At 37.7% G+C, this 21,662-nt stretch overlaps 1 protein-coding gene across 1 annotated transcript in view; it reads left to right on the top strand.

The window, feature by feature from the left end:
- The window catches only part of tdrd3.L (tudor domain containing 3 L homeolog), a gene marked incomplete at its 5' end in the record, with an annotated part of 109,962 nt that overhangs the window by 45,136 nt on the left and 43,164 nt on the right, over window positions 1-21,662 (top strand). The window contains 1 exon segment of the mRNA NM_001091305.1: window positions 17,211-17,371. Within this exon segment, the coding sequence (NP_001084774.1) occupies window positions 17,298-17,371 (74 nt within the window).

The raw sequence follows: 21,662 nt of genomic DNA, 5'->3' as shown, positions 1-21,662 counted from the left end.
TTTACAGCTCAGTTTAAATGTTCAGGTTGGTCTTTATCATAATGCATAATGCAAGTTGGTGCCATCAGTTATGTTTATGTTATTTTAAAACATCTAGAATACTTTATTCTAGCATGGGAAGAACCTTATTTTTTTTTCTTTATAGTACCATTTTTTATACCATTGTCTATGACAAAATATAGTGGTGGATGTGTACCTTTTTATGGTTTTGTCTGTCTTGTGCTTAATGAAAGTAGAGAAGTAGAGACCCCAAGACAACTGGTCTAAAAATACACTTTAAACAGAACTTGGCACAATGCTCCATAGACTGACTTGGTTTTTCCTACTGCAGTTAGTAGTGGGAAGTGTCATACGTCTGAACTTATACCCAACTGCAGTGAGGCACTGCAAGGGGTTTAAGATATTTTTGGCCACTATCAGACTTATTATAGTGTTATACTCCCTACAGACTACAGGCACACTAACCCGTTGAATATAATTACAACACTGAACTATCAATCAATTTCATTGTAGCAGTGTAGGCTTGCTTTTTCTATAAACAATTTTCTTATGCATCTGTTTTATCTTGTCTCTGGAAAAAAAAATTATACCTCAGCCATAGTTTCCTTGTTTGTTCCAAAGCTTTTCTGTCAACCTTTATACCAATCTTGCACCCTTTGCTATTGGATATTGCTTTAAAGGGGTTGTTCACCTTGCAATTGATTTTTAGTATGATGTAGAAAGTGATATTCTGAGACAATTTGCATTTGGTTTTCATTTTTTTTATTACTTATGTTTTTTGAGTTATTTATTTTTTTATTCAGAAGCTCTCCAATTTGCAATTTCGTCAATCTGGTTGCTAGGTTAAACATTACTCTAGCAACCATGTATTGATTTGCATAAGAGACTGGAATATGAATAGGATAGGTTCTGAATAGAAAGATGAGTGAAATAGCAATATATTTGTAGCCTTACAAAGCATTTGTTCTTCTTTAGGTGAAGAAGGAAATTCAAAAACTATAAAAAAAAAAGAGAACATTAAGGAATATTGACAAGTTGCTTAGAATTTAAAGATATAATTAGTTTATGGTGGTGGACGCATTAAGACAGAACACCCACAAGTTAAGTGTTCAGAGGAAGAACTATAGTGCAGGAGAAGTCATCTGACTGCCTACTGATTATCCTAGTAGCTACAGTTTGTTTTTTAAGAAGTCATTTTTGGAGGCCTTGAAGTGACTTTCAACATCTAATAGTTAAGTGTTCTGCACCAGTACCCATAATGTGTTCTCACGCTTCTTTTGCTTTCTAAGTGCACATTTAATGGTATGGAGAAGTGCTCCTGCAGACATGCCACATCTTTCACCATGCTGCACAGGACACCCTCTACATTGATTTTTGAATGTCATTTTATAAATTCACCCCATCTCCGATAAATGTATATTTTTTTTCTAAAAGGTATAAATTAGTGACCTACACACCCCACAGTAAACTATAACAGAAGCAGAATGAATGCAATATAAATGTAATTCCGTACTATAGTCAAATAAATGAACAGGCCTCATTAGCAATGAAATAATACTCATGTAGCTTATTGCTCAGCATATTTGTTCATTACTTAGACCATTATTGTTTATGTTGTGTGCTCTCCACAAATTGTTGTTTGCTCTGGTATTATAACTTATAGAAGCATACATAGGCACATACTTCCCATGATTTCCTATTCTATCCATTGCTAACATATCACACAATAAGAACTATATCTTTAATTCTACTGAAACTAGAAGAAAAAATTAAAAGCTGGCAAACATTTTGATACTTACTGACTATAGAGATGCAACAGCACGTAAGAAGAATACAAAGAATTGCCATTTTAGAGGCATTTATACCAATAAAATACTCAAAAGCCATGAATATCCTGTAAATGATATCCTTGTTAACACTGCTTAATGATGTCATTGGTTATAATCAAAGCTTAGTGATGTCATTTCTGTCACATGAATCACTGAAACTTGTGTATTATAATACAGAAAGTACTCCGCCCCCCTGTTGCAAAACATGAGGATATTAGAAGTCACTTTGGAGTTCCATGATCCTCTTGTTTTTATATGCTTATGGAACTTATAATATACTTATATTATACAGGAAGGGGTACTTTATTCACTATATAAGCTGACTTTATATAAATAGTGGAGAATGTGGCACAAAAATTAATTTAGCAGATCTACAGTATAACTCCCATTTTACGTTTTTCTGGGGACCAGAAAAAATGGTGTAAAATTCAGGAACATGTAAAATCAGGGAAATTTATTATGCATAATATATAAGTGGGACCACAAAACAACAAGGTAAAATGAGGGAAAACTTAAAATCAGTGGATGTAAAATTGTGGTTCCACTGTATTTGTAAATTAGATCCCTGCATGAGCCATTTAGTAGATACAGCCATTCCTGCCCTTACACTTACACTTGCACTATATAGTGAATAAAGTACCCCCTCTTGTAAAATATAAGGATATTATAAGTTACCGAGGAGTTTCATGACCATATAAAAACACAAGGCCGAAGGCCGATTGTTTTTATACAGGTCATGGAACTCCGAGGTAACTTCTAATATCCTCATATTTTGCAACTGGGGGTACTTTATTTATTATAATACACACATTTCAGTGAGTCATGTGACAGAAATGACATCAGAACTCACCGTTTGTAACATCAGAACTCACCGTTTATAAGGATATAATTAACAAGATATTCATAGCTTTTGTGAATTATAAGCTGATATATATCTGTTCTCTTTTTGACCTTTTAACCATGAATTTGATTAACTACATGCAGTTAATTTTTCTGTTGCAGCTCTACATAAGTATTTGTATTATATGATGTATTATGCTAGTAAAAATCATTACATTACCTCATTAATTATGTGTGGGCCAGGAAAAACTCAGCCCAACCCTTACCTGCAAAAGGTTGTTATTTTATGACTTGCACCCACAGTCTTCCCATTCCATACACTGCTTCTGCACACACTTCTGGTACCAAGAGGGAAAATCTTTGGGAGCATTGGAGGAGTCCAGTGATGTCAGTGGGTGGAAACTCTTCCCATATCTGTTCCATAACCTACCCAAACCTGCCTTGGTCATCCAAATTGTGTCCAAAGACGCAGGTTTCCGGTCAGCTCTTATCACTATACCTGATATACAGTCATTGGAAAAAGTTTGGGAACCCCTCTCAGCCTGAATAATAATTTACTCCAGTTTCAACAAAAAATATAACTGTGGTATGTCTTTCATTTCCCAGGAACATCTGAGTACTGGGGTGTTTTATGAGCAAAGATTTTTATTGAAGCAATATTCAGTTGTATGAAATTAAATCAAATGTGAAAAACTGGCTGTGCAAAAAATTTTCATACCCTTGTAAGTATGCTAATTTGATTGCATGGAACTGCTCAATACTGATTACTGGCAACACCAAATTTATTGGATTAGCTTGTTAAGCCTTGAACTTCATAGGCAGGTGTGTCCAATCATTGTGCTTCTGTTTGCACTCTGATGAGTGACAGCATGGGATCCTCAAAACAACTCTCAAATGATCTGAAAGCAAGGATTGTTCAGTATCATGGTTTAGGGGAAGGCTACAAAATGCTATCTCAAAGGTTTACATTCCTTACAGTTGAAACTGACAGTTTAATCAGGAAATGGAAAGCCACAGGCAGAGTTGCTGTGAAACCCAGGTCTGGCAGGCCAAGAAAATACAGGAGCAGAATATGCAGAGGATTGTAAGAATAGTTACAGACAACCCAAAGATCACCTCCAAAGACCTGCAAGAACATCTTGCTGCAGATGGTCTATCTGTACATCGTTCTACAATTCAGTGCAATTTACACAAAGAGCATCTGTATGGCAGGGTGATGATATAGAAGCCCTTTCTGCACTCACGCCACAAACAGAGTTGCTTGTTGTATACAAAAGCTCATTTAGACAAGCCACAGTCATTTTGGAACAAAGTGCTTTTGAGGGATGAGACAAAAATTGAGTTATTTGGACATAACAAAAAGCGCTTTGCATGGCCAAAGAAGAACACCGCATTCCAAGAAAAACACCTGTTACCTACTGTCAAATTTGGTGGGGGTTACATCATGCTGTGGGGCTGTGTGGCTAGTTCAGGGACTGGGGCCTTTGTTAAAGTCGAGGGTCAGATGAATTTAACCCAGTATCAACAAATTTTTCAGGATAATGTTTAAGCATCAGTCACAAAGTTGAAGTTATGCAGGGGTTGGATATTCCAACAAAACAATGACCCTTAACACACTTCGAAATCTAAAAAGGCATTTATGCAGAGGAAGAAGTACAATATTCTGGAGTGGCCGTCACAGTTAGTTAGTTAGTTAAATTGGGTTGAAAAAAGACAAAGTCCATCAAGTTCAACCCCTCCAAATGAAAACCCAGCATCTATACACACACCCCTCCCTACTTTTAATTAAATTCTATATACCCATACCTATACTAACTATAGAGCTTAGTATCACAATAGCCTTTGATATTATGTCTGTCCAAAAAATCATCCAAGCCATTCTTAAAGGCATTAACTGAATCAGCCATCACAACATCACCCGGCAGTGCATTCCACAACCTCACTGTCCTGACTGTGAAGAACCCCCTACGTTGCTTCAAATGAAAGTTCTTTTTTCTAGTCTAAAGGGGTGGCCTCTGGTACGGTGATCCACTTTATGGGTAAAAGGTCCCCTGCTATTTGTCTATAATGTCCTCTAATGTACTTGTAAAGTGTAATCATGTCCCCTCGCAAGCGCCTTTTTTCCAGAGAAAACAACCCCAACCTTGACAGTCTACCCTCATAATTTGTCTTTCATCCCTCTAACCAATTTAGTTGCACGTCTCTGCACTCTCTCCAGATCATTTATATCCCTCTTAAGGACTGGAGTCCAAAACTGCACTGCATACTCCAGATGAGGCCTTACCAGGAACCTATAAAGAGGCATAATTATGTTTTCATCCCTTGCGTTAATGCCCTTTTTTATGCAAGACAGAACTTTATTTGATTTAGTAGAAACAGAATGACTGCCCAGAATTAGACTTTGAAAGCTCAATGATAAACAAAACTCCAAAGAATTAAGAATGGTTCCCAAACTTTTTCATATGACTGTATCCTACTTTGTTATTGTGATGTGTACCATGTGTTCTAAAAATACTGAGTGTAGGTAGCATAGATTGAAAAAAGACACTTGTCTATCTAGTATAACCTTTTATGTTTCACTGCATAAGTGATAGTTGGTCCAGAGGAAGGCAAAAACCCCATCTGAATCCTCTGCTTTGCCTCAGAGTGGGGAAAGTTCCTTACTGACCCCAAGATGGCAGTCAGCACAAGTTGATCCAGGGACTAAGAACTGTTTTCAGTAGCCCTGTATTTCCCCACTCGCTAAAAAAGTAATCTTGCCCTTTCTTGAAGCTATCTAATATATCTGCAAGTACAGTAGATTCGGGAGAGTATTTCAAACCCCTTTTATTTGTTCTTTCTTCTAATCTGAATTGTGTCAGTTAGAAGGACCCACTTCAGTGTTAACAACCCCAACTTAAAGTCTTTGCAATTTTTTCATCATAACATACTTACCATACCATTTACCAGCTTAGGTGTTATTCTTTGCATTTCTCTACTTCAGTAATATCTTGTTTGAGCACTGGAGACAAAAATGGCATAGCATATTCTAGATAGGGCCTTATCAGTGCTTTATAAAAGGGCAGAGTGAGCCTCTCCTTCTGCAAATCAATACCCGTTTTAATACAGTTCAAAACCTTGTTTGTCCCTGTAGCTGCTGACTACCACTGCAGTTCATATTTATTATCTACAAGGCATCTAACCATTATGAGTTTCTTTAAAGCAGTCCCATTAAGGGTGGTGGCAGACTGGGTGAGTAGTCGCCCAGCAACAAATCTTCTCTACTTCGGGTGACTAATCTCCCCGAAATGCCTTCCTGACGGCAAGAATACGAATCACTGTGGCGGGATGGCATACAAATTGCTTCGGATTTCCGAAATCGCCAATCATTCTTGCCAGGGGGAAGGCATTTCGGGGAGAATAGTCACCCACATAGAGAAGATTTGTTGCTGGGCGACTAATCTCCCCGTCTGACACCACCCTTAAGGAACAGTTACTCAAAAAAATTTAATTTATTAATTTCAAGTTATTTATTTAAAGTAATTAAAATATAATGTACTGTTTCCCTGAACTGGTAGAACTGGTGTGTTTGCTTTAGAAACACTACTATAGTTTATATAAACAGGCTGCTGTGTAGCCATTAAAAGCAAAGGTTACATAGCAAATAAAAGATGCAATCTGTAGAATCCAATTGTATTCTGTTGCAGAGCTTATCAGTTTTCTGCTAAGTTGCCTGTGCAGTTTTTAGCTTGAATGGCTGCCCCATGGCTACACAGTAGCCTATTTATATAAACTACAGAAATCTTTCTAAAGCAAACACATAACTTTTACCAATGCACAACAACAGTACATTATATTTGAATAATTTTAAACAATTTTAATTTTTTTGTGTTACTGTTCCCTTAAAGGGGTTTTTCATCTTTGGCTTAACTTTTAGTATGATGTAAAGAATGATATTTTAACTTTTTTATTATTTGTGTTTCTTGAGTTATTTAGCTTTTTATTCAGCAGCTCTACAATTTTGCTATTCCAAATTACCCTAGCAACTATGCATTGATTTGCTGGAATTTCAATAGGAGAGGGTCTGAATAGAAAGATGAGTAATAAAAAGTATAGAAGCGTCAGGGAGGGTGTTGGGGATAAATGTATTGTTTAATTTATTTTTGTGTTGTTATATGATTGCACGATGTACATTTATACTATTATACTGCCCCCTTCTTTGCATGCCCCACAGCATGCAACTTTTCTCTCAGCTTTCACATGTTCGCTTCACCCGCATATCCATACTTCCAGGAGGAAGGGAGTTTCAAACTCTGAGGCAAATGGACAGCTCCTTAATGCACTTCAACACTCCACTTTATACCCAGTATGGCAGAAATAAAACATCTTAGCTGGCACGTACGTGGGCTAGGCTAGACACATCTCGCAGGCCAGAAAATATTATCTGTTAAGAAAACATGGGTGGGGTAAATGTTTCATGCCACATTCTCCACTTACTCCAGAGGAGTAGCACTTATAGTGCGTAAAAATCTACATTTTCAGCTACACTCAATTAAACAAGATCCCATAAGGTTTTATGTTCTGGTCCGCACATCAATCTCCTGACTTTCTTTTAAGATAGCATCAGTATACATTCCTCCCATGGCAAATATTAGTATTTTACCATAGATAACACCAGAAAAAGTATGTTTTAGTGGGAGCACTTACCGGACACTGAATTCAGACGTGCTGTACAGCTAGCCGCCATCCCACACGGTCACAAGAATTCCAGCAACAATATCTGGTTACATGTGTATGTGGGTCCCAGTATGTGGGTACAACATTGAGAAAGGTAGGAACACGTATTTTGGAACATGTTTCTGCGGTGGGAAGAAAAGATAATAAATCGGCCGTAGCTAAGCACATTATAGAGAAACATGGGGGACTAATGGATATTCATTTTCAAATTATAGATGAGCCCCTTCCTGATGTGAGGGGTGGGGATCTTGATAGGAGGCTGCTAGTTAGGGAGGCGTTCTGGATTCATCAGTTGAGAACCATCGAAGTAAATGGTGGGATGAATAGGGAATGGGAATTATCATGTTTTTACTAATACTGGGTCTAACTAATGTCCTTTTAGACTCCTTCACTTTATGTCGTTATATTAGTAATTTTTGTTGTTTTGGGGTTCATATTTATATATATGTACATTTAATTTTAGTTTTAGTTTTAATTAATTTACGATCATTTATACTTTTTCTGCCTGTAATGTTTTTTGGATTATGTATGGATTTATCAAGCACAGGGTTATATTCTGTATTAATATTAAGTTTGTTTAACCTTATTGTTGCAATTTATGTAACTAATTTGGTTTTGTTATTCATTGCTTATATGGTTTGTTGCTCTAGATTTTCTGTGCACTTTTGGTTTACATGGGGTTAATGACATTTTGGTGGGTGTGTCTACAGGGGGTTCTTAAGGAGTTGGTGGTTGGCTGCCGACAGCTTCTGATGAAGTGGCAGGACGCCACGAAACGCGTTAAGCGGGCAGCCACGGGTTGCTGCTGTAACTGGTTTTTACATGTCTATTGAATAAAATTTCATTTTTTTACATTTTACTGAATTCTCCCGGTGCTTCGCTTTTCTTGTTACCATAGATAACAGCCACTCTGGCTGATTTGTCTCCCAGCAATACTAATTTGAGATTTCAATGCAGTACTAAGCCCGAAGCTAGACACTAGAACTGGTAGAACTGGGGACCACTATAGCCACTACAGACTTGCAGTAAAGGAATAGTCAGACAGCAGCAATTTAATAGGCATGGAGCTGGAAATATCCTACCCGAACAGAGTTTTCATGCTGCTCTGCCTCTCACAGTTCACACACTAGGATTGACCAGAGTGACTCAAGACATCCTTCCTCTAGTCAAAACAGTGGCCTACTCAACGAGAGGCATTTCTGATCATTCTCCCTTGGAGATGATTTTAAATATAGGGCAAGATCCTCCAGAATTGGCATTTTTGCATGCTAACTGTACTAGCTAACCATACGCACCCGCACACACATTTTGGGATGCCTTCAAAGTGGTAGCTGGGGGGGGGGGGTTACACATCCGGAATCAAATGATATACAAACCAAGATCGATGATTTAGAAAATGAAGGCTCAAAAGAGGGAATTTACATGAAAAAAAAATACTTTAAGCGGAAGCGGGTCCTACAAAATGTGCTTATATGATAACAGTTTTGGTTAAAAATAAACTGGCATAATGATACCTTTTTTGCTATAGACCAGAATGCAAGAAATGACTCTGACCTGGCCACTCCCCTGTCTTGGGTAGATACATTCTTATACCTTGGAATACTGGTCACTCATGATATAGAGCAATACAGGATAAACAATATTGATCCCATAGTGGTGGATATGAAGGTCAAACTTTCACACTGGGAAAAACTTCCACTATCCCTCCGGACTATACCTGTTTTTATATATATTACCTGGCAGCTGTACTGGTAACTGTGCGCTGGTGGTTTGAGTCCTCTGTACTGTACTCTAATCCAGCTACTTTATTGGACTCGTCAGTTGTGGGTTCTCTGGAATTGTTACAGGTATTGCCATACAAAGGTAGGGAGGCACACCAAGCTATTACTAGCTCAATAATCATTACAATTAAAGCCATCACAAAAACTGCTGCACAAAATGTTTGCTACTCAAAAAAAACGATTCACTCCTTGGCAGAAACCTGGTTTTCAGCATCTAGGCCAGGGGTGTCCAAACTTTTTGCAACGAGGGCCAGATTCAGTGAGGAGAAAATGTGTGAGGGCCGACCATTCAACCTGACATCAATTCCAATGTAGCTAGCTTGTGATCAGGATCATTCACTCCTGGAGATGGACGCGTACACGGCGTTTAGGAAGTGGAGAAGGGGAGTCTGTTTGGACTTATTCTCTGTGCCTCATTTAAACAAGAAATCTCGTAGCAGTAATATTTGGGCACATGATTAGTGAAATGATCTGCCACTTGGTCTATACTGCTGCCTTTGTGCTGAATGTGTTAGCAATAGACATGTACATACGTCTTTAGTTTACTGTACTGGCACGTCAGTGCGTCTATTGCACCTTCATCCCTAAAGAAGTATGCAAGAGCGGCGTGTCACTACGTGCCATTACGTGTGGATTACTAACACATTCAGCACATATGAGCAGTATAGACCAAGTGGCAGATCATTTCACTAATGTGCTCAAATATTACTGCTATGGCTACTTGATTCCTGATTGTACTGTGCTGGGGGGCCACATTATTATTAATTTCATGATGGAAGCTGAGGGCAGTGTAAATTTGAAAAGGGGCCGCAATTGGTCCGTGGGACTGACTTTGGACATGCCTAATCTAGGCATACCTGATTATCAATGGTGGGCCCGAATGGGGGTCAAGTACTTCCGGGACTTATATCCAGAGGGCCAGCTCTTGCAACTTAAACAACTGCACATGACTGAACAAGCAACTCTCAACATACGATATAGATACGGTCGACTCAAACATGCGACAACCAGCTGATTTACAGCCTTGGGCCCTAAGTTGGAATCAACTCCAGCTGCAAAAATTTACCAGGTCCTCACCCTCCCAAATAATCCAACAGCTCTCCTGCTATGACAAATGGAGATCAGACCTACCCACTCTAACTGAAAGTGACTGGGTGACTCTGTTGCGACATCTGCTTCCACCATTGGTGTCGGCCAAGGACAAACTGCTACAAGTTAAATGTATTCACTGTGTATATATGATACCTGAACAACTTAACCACTTCAACCGTAATAGAGAGAACGCTTGTTGTAGGTGTGGGAGAGACCCTGGGAACTGGCAACATGTGACATGGTCCTGCACCAAGGTTCAGGACTATTAGACACAGATCTTCTCTTTTATATCAAAAGTAATGGTACTGACAATTGAACCTACCTCGTAGACTGCTCTATTGGGACTGTCCACTTTCCTCTAGGAAAGTAAAACCTTTCTTCAGTTCTGTACAACTCTAAAAAACTGATCATCTTCAAATGGAACAGACTGAACCCACCTACCTTAAATCAATGGAAATAAATTGTAAATAAAGCCTTACTATAGTTTCTGAATGCTGAAACTAATAACACTCTTCTTGTATTGTGAGCAATCTATGTAATGCAATACAAGCCATGGTATGGTTTCCTCCCTTTCTCCCACCTTTCTTTCTTCTTTCCTTTCTACCTTCTTTCTATGTAACTGCTGTACCGTGCACTCAATTTATTGTTTAATTGCAATTGAAAATAAAAAAATAAAAGCATTAAAAAAAAATAGTGGCAATAACAATAAGGGGCACATTTACTAAGGGTCGAATTTTGAAGTTAAAAAACTTCTAAATTCGACCATCGAATTTGATACATTAGTCAAAGTATTTCGAAGTAACGGGCATTTTTGATTGAACGATTGAATCCTTCGAATCGAACAATTCGAAGGATTGTACAAAAAAAACCTTTAACTTCTAAAAACTTAGCCAAAGACTCAGAGACGTTCTAGGAGGTCCCTCATAGGCTGAACACCAATTCGTCAGGTTTAAGGTGGGCAAAGTGACAAAGTTTTTTAAAGAGACAGTACTTCGAGTTTTTTCAATTCAAATCAAATTTTGGCCTATTCGATGGTTGTACCCAAAAATTACTTTGAAATTCGAAGTTTTTGAATTTGAAAATTCACTTCGACCCTTAGTGAATGGTACCCTAAATGTGTAAAGTTACAGACCATGTGGTTTTAGATGGGGTCAGTGACACCATTCTGAAAGCTGGAAAGAGTGAGACACAGTGATATAACTCCATATTACAAAATCATTAGCTATCTAAAGTGCAGAGTTAACATATTAATACTAAATTGTATCATAAGCAGATTGTCCCTCGTATATCTGCTTTAAAGCTTTCCTGTCCTTTAAACTGCTTGTAATTTGTGTTACAGACCTTGAAGGCCAGCCTTTAGTTATTTTAAGTCTGTGCAATTTAAATTGTAGTCAGCCATGAATATGATATTCATCAACATTGATATTTTCATTTAAAAACACTCATTATTATGTCTATGCCATAGATAAATGGTTGTAAAAAAGTAGTGATAGTCTGCAGTATAGAGTCTAAATATAAAAGATAATAAAAATGATTTTGAATGAATAACTTCTTGGCAACACCTATGTATGTGTCTAACGTTAAGGCACCCATACACAGGCCGATAAAAGCTACGGACAGACCGAGTCGGCAGTTTATTGGCCTGTGTGTGGCCATCTGAAAGGCGTCCTTGATCGATATCTGTAAAAAATCCCGTCAGATTGTTGCCGCATCGTTTCATTGATGCGGCCCTGCGATCCAACTGCCCGTATGGCCTCCATTGTGATCCGATCGTTGGGCCCTAGGGCCCACGATCAGATCAGCCCAATATTGCCCACCTCAATGTGGACATTTGTGCGAATCTCCCTGTGTATGGCTGCCTTTAGTCATTAGATAGGTTTCCATTTGGATTTTCAGGTTATTGTGCATTCTTACATTTTACCACAAGATGGTAACATTGCTCTAGAATGAGCATGAGAAAAAAAAATTGCCTAAAATGGTAGCAGGAGCAAAGCAAAAATGAGTCCTTTTGCAATAATAAAATACGCATTGCAGAATTTGTGTACTTTAGATTGATTGGTGTGAATCTTAATGTCAGAACTCTCAAAGTACCTGCAGCCATTAAATAGTTATGTGTAGTAGAGCTGCACTTTGCACAAATCATAGGCATTTTTTTCCTTATTTTAAGATTAATGGCAATCACAAAAGGTTTTTGTTGCCTTTGTTGCTTTTTCTGTTACAGAACTAAACAAAATATGTTTTACCTTTGGATCTTTTCCAGTCAGTATTTAAATGTTCGCAATTTCAAACAAAGGGTCTTATCTGTGGCCTGTCATATTATTTCTAACATCCATTTCAGGCACATTATGCAGTAACATATACATTAATAATTACATATTTGTTATGCATTTTTCTTGTATAACAAAAGTAATGTGCCACCTGTTGTGAAATATTGGGAATTTTAGAAGTCACGTTTTGTGACCTATATAAAAGCAAATGGCCTGTAGACTTGTGCCTTTATACTGGCATGGAATTCTTCTCTGAATTGTAATCTATATATGTTATTATTGGGGTACACTAACTTTCCATACAGTACAGATACGTGACCTGTTATCCAGAGTGCCCAGGACCTGGGGGTTTTCAGATAAGGGATCTTTCCATAATTTGGATCGCTATACTTTGTCTTTAAAAAAATTAATTGCCTCCAATAGGGATTACTTTTATCTTAGTTGGGATCAATTGCAATTCACTCTTTTAATATTACAGAAGAATATGTTTTAAAATTTTGAATTATTTTATTAAAATGAAGTCTATGGGTGATTGCTGTCCCATAATTCGGAGCTTTCTGGATAACGGATTTCATACCTGTAAAAGTAAAGGAGGACTGGTAAGTATTCCCAGATCTTTCTTTGCTTTTAAATAGCTGTATTTTTAACATTGTGGGTGTATATTTCTTTGTTCTTTATATTAAAAACTAATTTTTTTTTTTTAAAGTAACATAATTCTTGCTCTGTATGTAGCGTGTGTAGTAGTACCGTATGTAGAAAAGGCACTGAGGCAGCCTTTGTGTATGCTGTTTTGTACATGTTACACATACAGTGATGACTTGCTCGCTCTCCTCCCCCCCCCCCACAGTTCTGCTAGCTGAAATGATTTATGGTTTAAATTTAATTTGCATTGTGGACTAATTTCTATTGATAGGTGTTTGTCCTTCATGCAAAACTAGAATCTTGTGAAGAGCATTGCACCTTTAATAACTTTCATCTAGTATATTCACCTTTCTACATTGTCTGCCTACCGAAATGGCAAAGATATTAAATATGCATTAAAAGGTTCAAGCAGACATAAAAACTTGCAGAAATGCATAAAAACTATTTTGCAATGTAATATTCATTATAAGAAAGTTTATAGGTGGTGTAATTTTCAAAGCACAAAACTAATGCCATGATATGTTTGTTACATACACTGCATACTGGCACAAATGACAAGCATGCAATGTTTTTTTTCTTTTGGGCTTTGAGGCACTATGTGCTCTCAAAATATTTATATTAACTACTGGCAAATGGAAACTTGATTGCACAGTGTGTTTTTTTCCTAAACATTTTTTAATTACATTCACCCTGTAGAATATTTCGAGAAATTCTCCCAGTTCATGTGAGGTTATGTTCTCCCAGTGCAGTATGAAACCTGCCATACTCTTTACAGTCACTGCAGAGAATTGGTTATATTTTTCTATTCAGAAATCTTGTTTTTCTTCCTCTTCCTCTTTACTCCTCTAGCTCTGGCACTTGAAGCATGTTTTGCAAAGCTGCCTTTTCTTTCTGGCTGAAGTCCTCTTTCACAGTTTTCAAGTGACTGCTCCAGAGAACTTCTGATAGAAGTTTGTGATACACAAACAGGATTTACTTCCACATCCCATCATTTTGGGAATTTGTTTTCTATCAAGCTTGCTTTATTATTTTTTTTTAAAATGAAAATATACTTCAATGTTTGCATTGTCAGTACTTTGTAATGTAGTGTGTGTATATATATATATATATATATATATATATATATATATATATATATATATATATATTTTTTTTTTTTTTTGTAGGATATGGGTGTCAAATGGGCCCAATATTGTGTGTATTTTACCAGCATTAGGCTGGTGAAGTATAAACTCCAGGGAAAAGTCTGTGTGGCTGCAGCAAGTAATGCTGTTTAATTCTATTCTGGCTTTGGAAAAGCTGGATAGTGGGTCCCTGGAGTGAATGGAAGAGAGCAGGGTGGGCTTCCATTCCTTGATTCAGTAACGGTTTTCAGCTGTCAAGCTAGAGGCAGTTAACTAATTAAGCTACAGGTGAGCTGTAGTTAAAAGGAGGTGTGGAGCAACACCTCAAGGCTTCTTCTCCTGGAGCTGGAGGAGGGTGTGGGGCCATGTGAGGACCTTCTTGAGTTAAGGAAGGTGCCTGCGTGTAGCTGGGAAGGAGAGTGATTCCCTGCTGACCTGTGTTCAAGAGCTCTAAAGGACTGGAGAGGAAAAGAGAAACCCCTCCCAGGAGACAAGTGTGTCTTGAGTGTGCCCCAGAGAGGATTCTGGGGTTTGCGGTCCACCAAAAGTCAGTGAGGGCTAAGGAAACCGTGAGTTAAAGTTAACACCAGTGAGGGTGTGAATTGGGACTATTAAGCGAATGTTATCCCCTATGTGAAGCCAGTGGGCTGAAGATTTGTGTTTTTGCCAAATAAAAGTCATCAAAGCTGCATTTAAACTTAAAGGTGGTGTCAGTCTCCATTCTCTGTGCTGAAAACTGTGCCGGGGGCCTTGAGTTTCGCTACCTGAAGCTCACACTATATTAGAATGAATCAGAGTATCAGTTCTATACCTTCAGCTGGGCTCCATTAGTCACATAGACGTATAACAATGAATAAAGCACTGCTGCGTCGTGGCATATATTTGACAAAGATCTTAAAGGGATGGTTCAATTTTAAGTTAACTTTTACCGAATGCCCAATTATAAGCAACTTTTCAATTGGTCTTCATTATTTTTTACATTTCTTTTTTCTGACTCTTTCCAGCTTTCAAATGGGGGTCACTGACCCATATTAAAACAAAAGCTCTGTACAGCTACAGATGTCATTGCTACTTTTTATTAATCATATTTATTTTCTGGCCCTCTTATGTTCATACAGTTTCTGATTCTAATTAATGCATGGTTGCTACGGTAACTTGGACCCTAGCAACAAGATGGCTGAAATTGCAAACTGAGCTGCTGAATAAACCACTAAATAACTAAAAAAAACACAAATAATAAAAAATACAAAACCAATTGCAAATTGTCTCAGAATGTCACTCTCTACATCAGGGGTCCCCAACCTTTTTAGCCCGTTAGCCACATTCAAAAGTAAACAGAGTTGGGGAGCAACACAAACATGAAAAATTTCCTTGGGGTGCCAAATAAGGGCTATGATTGGCTTTTTGATAGCCCTATGTGGACTGGCAGCTTACAAGAGGCTCTACTTGGCACTATACTTCGTTTTTATGTAATTAAAACTTGCTTCCAAGCCTGGAATTCAAATATAAGCCCCTGCTTTGAGGACCTGAGAGCAACATCCAAGGGGTTGGAGAGCAACATGTTGCTCACGAGCTCCTGATTGGGGATCACTGCTTTACAACATACTAAATAATGAACCACCCCTTTAATAGTATGAAAGAGAGGAGAAAAAAATTAAAAAACATGAAGTTTTTGTATGTGTGTATAAATATGCAGGTATGGTATGTGTTATTCAGAATGTTCGGCACCTGGAGTTTTCCTGGTAAGGGATATTTCTGTAATTATATCTCCACATCTTAAGTCTGTTAAAAAAATACATTCAATTGGATTGTTTTGCCACTAGTAAGGATTAATTATATCTCAGTTGGGATCCAGTACCAGGTACTGTTTTATTATTACAGAGAAAAAGAAAATAATTTTCATTATTTGGATAAAATGGAGTCTATCGAAGACTGCCTTCCTGTAATGAGTTTCCAGAGCTGTCTGGACAACGAGTTTCCAGATAACAGATCCTGTACTGATTCAGGAATTTATCATTTTAAGCAACTTTCCATTATTCCTTCAATAAAATATTTTTTATCGATAGTAAATAGTAGTTGTTATTTATCCAAGCTGGTATGTCCGCTATTTCTTTTTTAATTTTGGGTTTTGTTGGGGAACAGTAGCTACTCTAGTAAATAGTACTCAACATTGTAAAGTAGTATTCCTAAGGCTATATCCCTCTAAGAAAGGAAATGTTACACTGGTCATATCCAGGAGGCAAACATCTAGGACTTTTAGTCCTCATAGATTTCCTTGTTTAGCACCTTCTGACAGCCTTTGTGATGAGAGAGACTGTGGCCTGATATCACCTTCTGTTAACTTCTACATGGGTCCCTCCCTCCCCCAAAGCACACTTTTATTTGGGCCTTTGGGAGCATGACGAAAGATGCAGGAAAGATGAAGGGGGATACTAGCTCAGTACCCTGCTATGGGGGCACTACAGGTAAGTGCAGAGGTCCAAGATTTCTCACTTCACAGGTGTATATTACACAATAACTAAAGCAGTAGTATGTACTGTAAAATGTCACTGGGTTATATTTATGATTATGAATGTTATACAATTTGTTTTTTACTTTTTAAAATCTTATAACTTATAAAGTACGACAATACTGGAGTGGTTGTGTGATATGTGTTGCTCCTATTCTCTGTTAAATAATCAACATTATTCATATAGCACAGGCTGAGTAGTAAATTAACTCTACCCACTGTAGAGCATGGCAGTAAATGCTGACAATTTAAATATTAGTCATGATCTGCTGTAATGATTTATATTTGCTTTGAACTTTAAAAGGAATGTGCAGTTTCAGCTCTTGCTTCCTAGGATACGACACAACACAGTTTTGAGCAAGATCTGATATGGAATCTTTTACTCAAGCCATTGTATGTTATCTTTCTAGGTTAATGGACCATGTGTTCTTCAAATTCAGAAAATCCGCAATATTTCTGCACCAAAAGATAATGAAGAGTCTCAGGCTGCTCCCAGGATGCTGCGCGTACAGTTGACCGATGGCCATACTAGTTGTACAGCGGTAGAACTTAATCACTTGTCAAAAATAAGGTAAGATATTGTCTAAAGAGAGCAAAACAAATGGACCCAAATAATCTGATTATGGAGGATTTTCTGTTCCCCTGCACTGTCTCTAGCTCAAAAAGCTCATTTTACCACTCATTTTACCACTGGAACTGAAAGTAGCAGAAATGTTACCCCGATGAAATACAGATTATGCAACTTTCCATTTTTTCCCTTCCAAACAAGCCTTCTGTGCAAGGCCCTCCCTCCTTTTTCCCCTCGCTATTTGAATTCAATTGATTGTGCTTTATACAGCCTTCCTAGTGCAGTAACATTGACCCATGTTGACTATACAATTCACTGTTTATTAAAAGGAGCTTTGGAGTGCTGCAATTATTCTTTCCAAATCCAAGTGAGCCAATAGATGAATCCCTCTATGGAGTTGGTTCACTGCCATTGTGTTTCTATACAACCAGCTGTGTCAGATCTCTATTTGAAGACCTTTTTGTTGCATGAAGATGGAAATTGCAGGATAATGTTATTTGTAGCAAAATTAAAATACTTGAGATTGGTTTGAGTTATCATTCATAAGATGCCATTAGAAGCACAGGGCCTGAGAGTACCCTTATGTGGAATAACTTTGGTTGTTAGTTTGCATTTGCATTTAAAGCAATTCTGACCAAACTCCTTATGATTCCACATGATTAGAGTCCGACAGAAAATTGTTACAGAATTGGAAAAAAATACTAAAAAATCCCAACATGTTTCTGCCCCACTAGGTTGAAAATAGGTAACAAATACTTTTCACAAAGTCATATCCATATTCAGAGACAAAGTGCACCTGTTACAAACTTAAAACATGGCAGCTTCCTTTTGTTTTTATTTTTAAAAAGTTGTTTTTAAAAGTTGATCATGGAAAACATTTCAGCAGAAAGGTACAAAAAAGTAATTGATTCCAGGAAACTTTAGCGAGGTAAAGCACTCCTTTTTGTATTTGGACATCAATATGGTTAAACCTTACACTCAGGGGCTCATTTACTTAGCTTGAGTGAAGAAATAGAGGAAAATAACTTCGAATTTCGAATGTTTTGTTTTTGGATATTCGAAGTCGAAGGATTTAACCTCGACAGTCGAATATCGAGGTTTAATTAACCCTCAATATTCGACCTTAAGTAAATCTGCCCTTCAATGTTTCATACAAATAAATAACTATGAAATGCACAATCATAAGCAAGTGAACAATGAAACATAGTAGCTGCATCATTAGACCTACACAGAAAGAACCAGAAATTGGTTATAGGGTTATATGTTTAAGAAAAAAAAAGCAGAGACCAGTAAGTAACAAGAGGAAAGAAAAAAAGCATAAATGGAGAGGAGGAGCCATGTGGAGTCAGGAAAAGGACACTTACTATGAACATCACTCCAATAAGATAGACTAAGAATTTACTGGAATATTAGGAAAAGATGAAACAATAACTGGAGCATGAAATATATAGGCTAAACAGCTGCAACATGAACGTACAGATTTGGGCACAAATTACATATGCAGCTGAAGTACTGGCAGCTGTAGAAGTGGCTGACTACTAGTTTAAGTCCATTTGCATATAATGGATGCTACCACAGGGGGAGAGGGTGGGGGGTGGATACGGAAAATGTGTCCTTCTTCCACAGCATGAGCCACCAAATGGAGTCGGATCTCCCACAAGGTCCTGTGATGGGCCACATGGAGGTATGACGGTTCAAAGAGGTCAAATGTGAAAATAGTATTGTGCCGCTACAGCAAATAGCCAGCAGAGGGAGTTCCCCACAAGGATCAATGGAACTGGCAAAGAATATGGAGGCTTATATGGAAAATATGTTTTAGAGACTAACTCAATCCCAGTAAATGTACGAGTAATGGCACACTGGTCATTCTGACTGCAGCTGCATTCTGGTGGAGAACAGCTACGATCATACCTATCATTACTCCTGAAACTCTATATCTGACATATGATTAAGATTGTTAGTCCAAAATTCTGTATTAAACAGTTTCAGTGATTCTAAAGTTATTTGTAAATGTAATTGCTAATGCTATTCTTGCACTGCTGGTTTTGTCTATTGGAAACATGTAGCAGATGGCAGCCGATTAACACCTGGAGGAGAGCTGGTTCATCTGTGATCATCTGTTAGTGCAGAGAATAGTAAGGAACTGCGTTTAACAACAATTACATTTACAAGTAACTTCATCATAATAAAATAATCAATAACTTCATCATAGCATCATAGAAAATGTGTAATTAGCGTAGATTGGAAAGTTGCTTCGAATTACATTTTCTTTTGTTACGCACAATTCTAGTTTTGGTTCTCCAACCGCTTTAACAATATATTTTCTTTCTTACTTGAAAGGCAATCAACACATTTGTTCACATTGTGTCAGTGAATTTTAGATTTTACTCGTTGCTGTATTCCAAACATGTCTTTGGGAAGGAACTGTGCAAACAGCAATCTTTAAGGACAACTAATGGGTTACTGTTGAAAACCTTTTAAAGCGCAATGAGCTTTCATTGAAACACTTGATAAGGGCATGTAGTGCATCTAAATGTGTAATGTAATTGCTAACCAATGTTAATATCAATGGTGTTGATTAATGAAAGACTGGCCAGCTTTCTAACTGCTGAAATCCTTCCTGTGACACCCAGGGGCTGCCACAGACACAGACAAGGTTTTGACTTTAGATAAGGCTCACTTTTTCTCTACCATTAACATTCGACCAGCACATTTAATTTCATTCTTCTAAAACAGATGATCAGCTTAACACAAAATGATTCTTTTACTTTTTGCTCAGAATAGCATTGGCCTTTAGTTTTATTGGTCTGTTATGTGTATGTGTGTGTTCTAAATTCTAGTACAGGTATAGGATCCATTATCCGGAAACTTCGCCAGCGCAGGCGTCACTTTGCTAGCGAAGGAGATTGACGCTAGAGTTGCTTTGCACTCTTAACGCCAGGCAAATTTTTGCTCCGGCGAATGGACGTAACTCCGCAATTTCACTAAGATGCAGATTTTACTGAAGGTTACCTCATTCGCCAGACTTGCCTTCGTCAGCTCAGAACAGGTGAAGTGCAATGGAGTTCATAGGACTTTTTTTTCGATTGTTAGCGCAAAAAAGTCCCAAAAAACGCTGGCGTCTTTTCCTTTTTTCAGAATGATAGCCTGCAAAGGTCGATAAAAAGTTTTTTTTTGGGTAACCGGGTTCCCCCTACATTTTCTAACATATGGAACATAAACTATACACTGGGCTCATTGTAGGTCATTATAACAACTCTATTTTATTTATTAAGGTTCCCTGGACTTGTGTAATATAATGTGTTTGCTGAAACATATACGTCCTTGTAACTTTATCTTTTCCCGCTGTATGCAAATTAGGCAATGCTAGCGCATCTTTGCTTTGATTGCCAAAAACGCTAGTGAAAATTTGCCAGCGTTCAGCGCCCTGGACGCAACTTCGCACTTTAGGGAATTGGCGTTGTCCTAGCAAATTTACACCTGGCGATGTGTTGCGATGGCTGCGAAGCTGTCACTGGTGAATTTTCACTGCTTAGGGAATTTGCCCCATAGACTCCATTTTATCCAAATAAGCCAAATTTTTAAAAATTATTTCCTTTTTTCTCTGTAATAATAAAACAGTACCTTGTACATGATCCTAACTAAAAAAGAAATAATACTTAATGGAGTATTAACAGCCTATTGGGTTAATTTAATGTTTACATGATTTTTTAGTAGACTTAGGGCATGAAGATCTAAATTATGGAAAGATCCACTATCCGGAAAACCCTAGGTCCCGAGCTGGATACTGTTCTGGATATTAGATCCCATACCTGTACATCCAACTGGGCTGAGAGAAGGGCTCAATTACTATAACTGCAAAAAAAAAGGGGGCAACATTTGCTACTTTGCCCACAGTGCATCATTCCTTCCCAGATTGTATAGTAATTTAGCATGGCACATTAAGGTGTAAGATTTTGTACCATAAATCCATTGAGTGGAGATTTGTACTGATTGTTAGTTTGAATTTTGGTTCATCTGGCAGCGGTGGGAGGAAACATGGGGAAGAACATGTGTGTGCGTATACATGGACTTCTGTTGAGTGCAGTAGGCGTAATATGCAAGTGCAGATCTGGACATTCTGCCTACGCAAGGCAAAAAACAAAACATTATGCAGTAGCTGTAAAAACATAACCAGCGGTATGAACCCAGTGTTTCAGTGTATCTGATAATACACAATGTCTGCATATAATATTTTTCCTAAAGTTCATTTTAAATAAGAATATTAAAAAACTATTTTTGCATTTTTTTAAAT

Source organism: Xenopus laevis, chromosome 2L (genome assembly GCF_017654675.1).
Source record: "Xenopus laevis strain J_2021 chromosome 2L, Xenopus_laevis_v10.1, whole genome shotgun sequence".
Taxonomy (NCBI): domain Eukaryota; kingdom Metazoa; phylum Chordata; class Amphibia; order Anura; family Pipidae; genus Xenopus; species Xenopus laevis.
The sequence above is the reverse complement of the archived record's forward strand: the minus strand, read 5'-3'. Positions and strand labels throughout refer to the sequence as shown.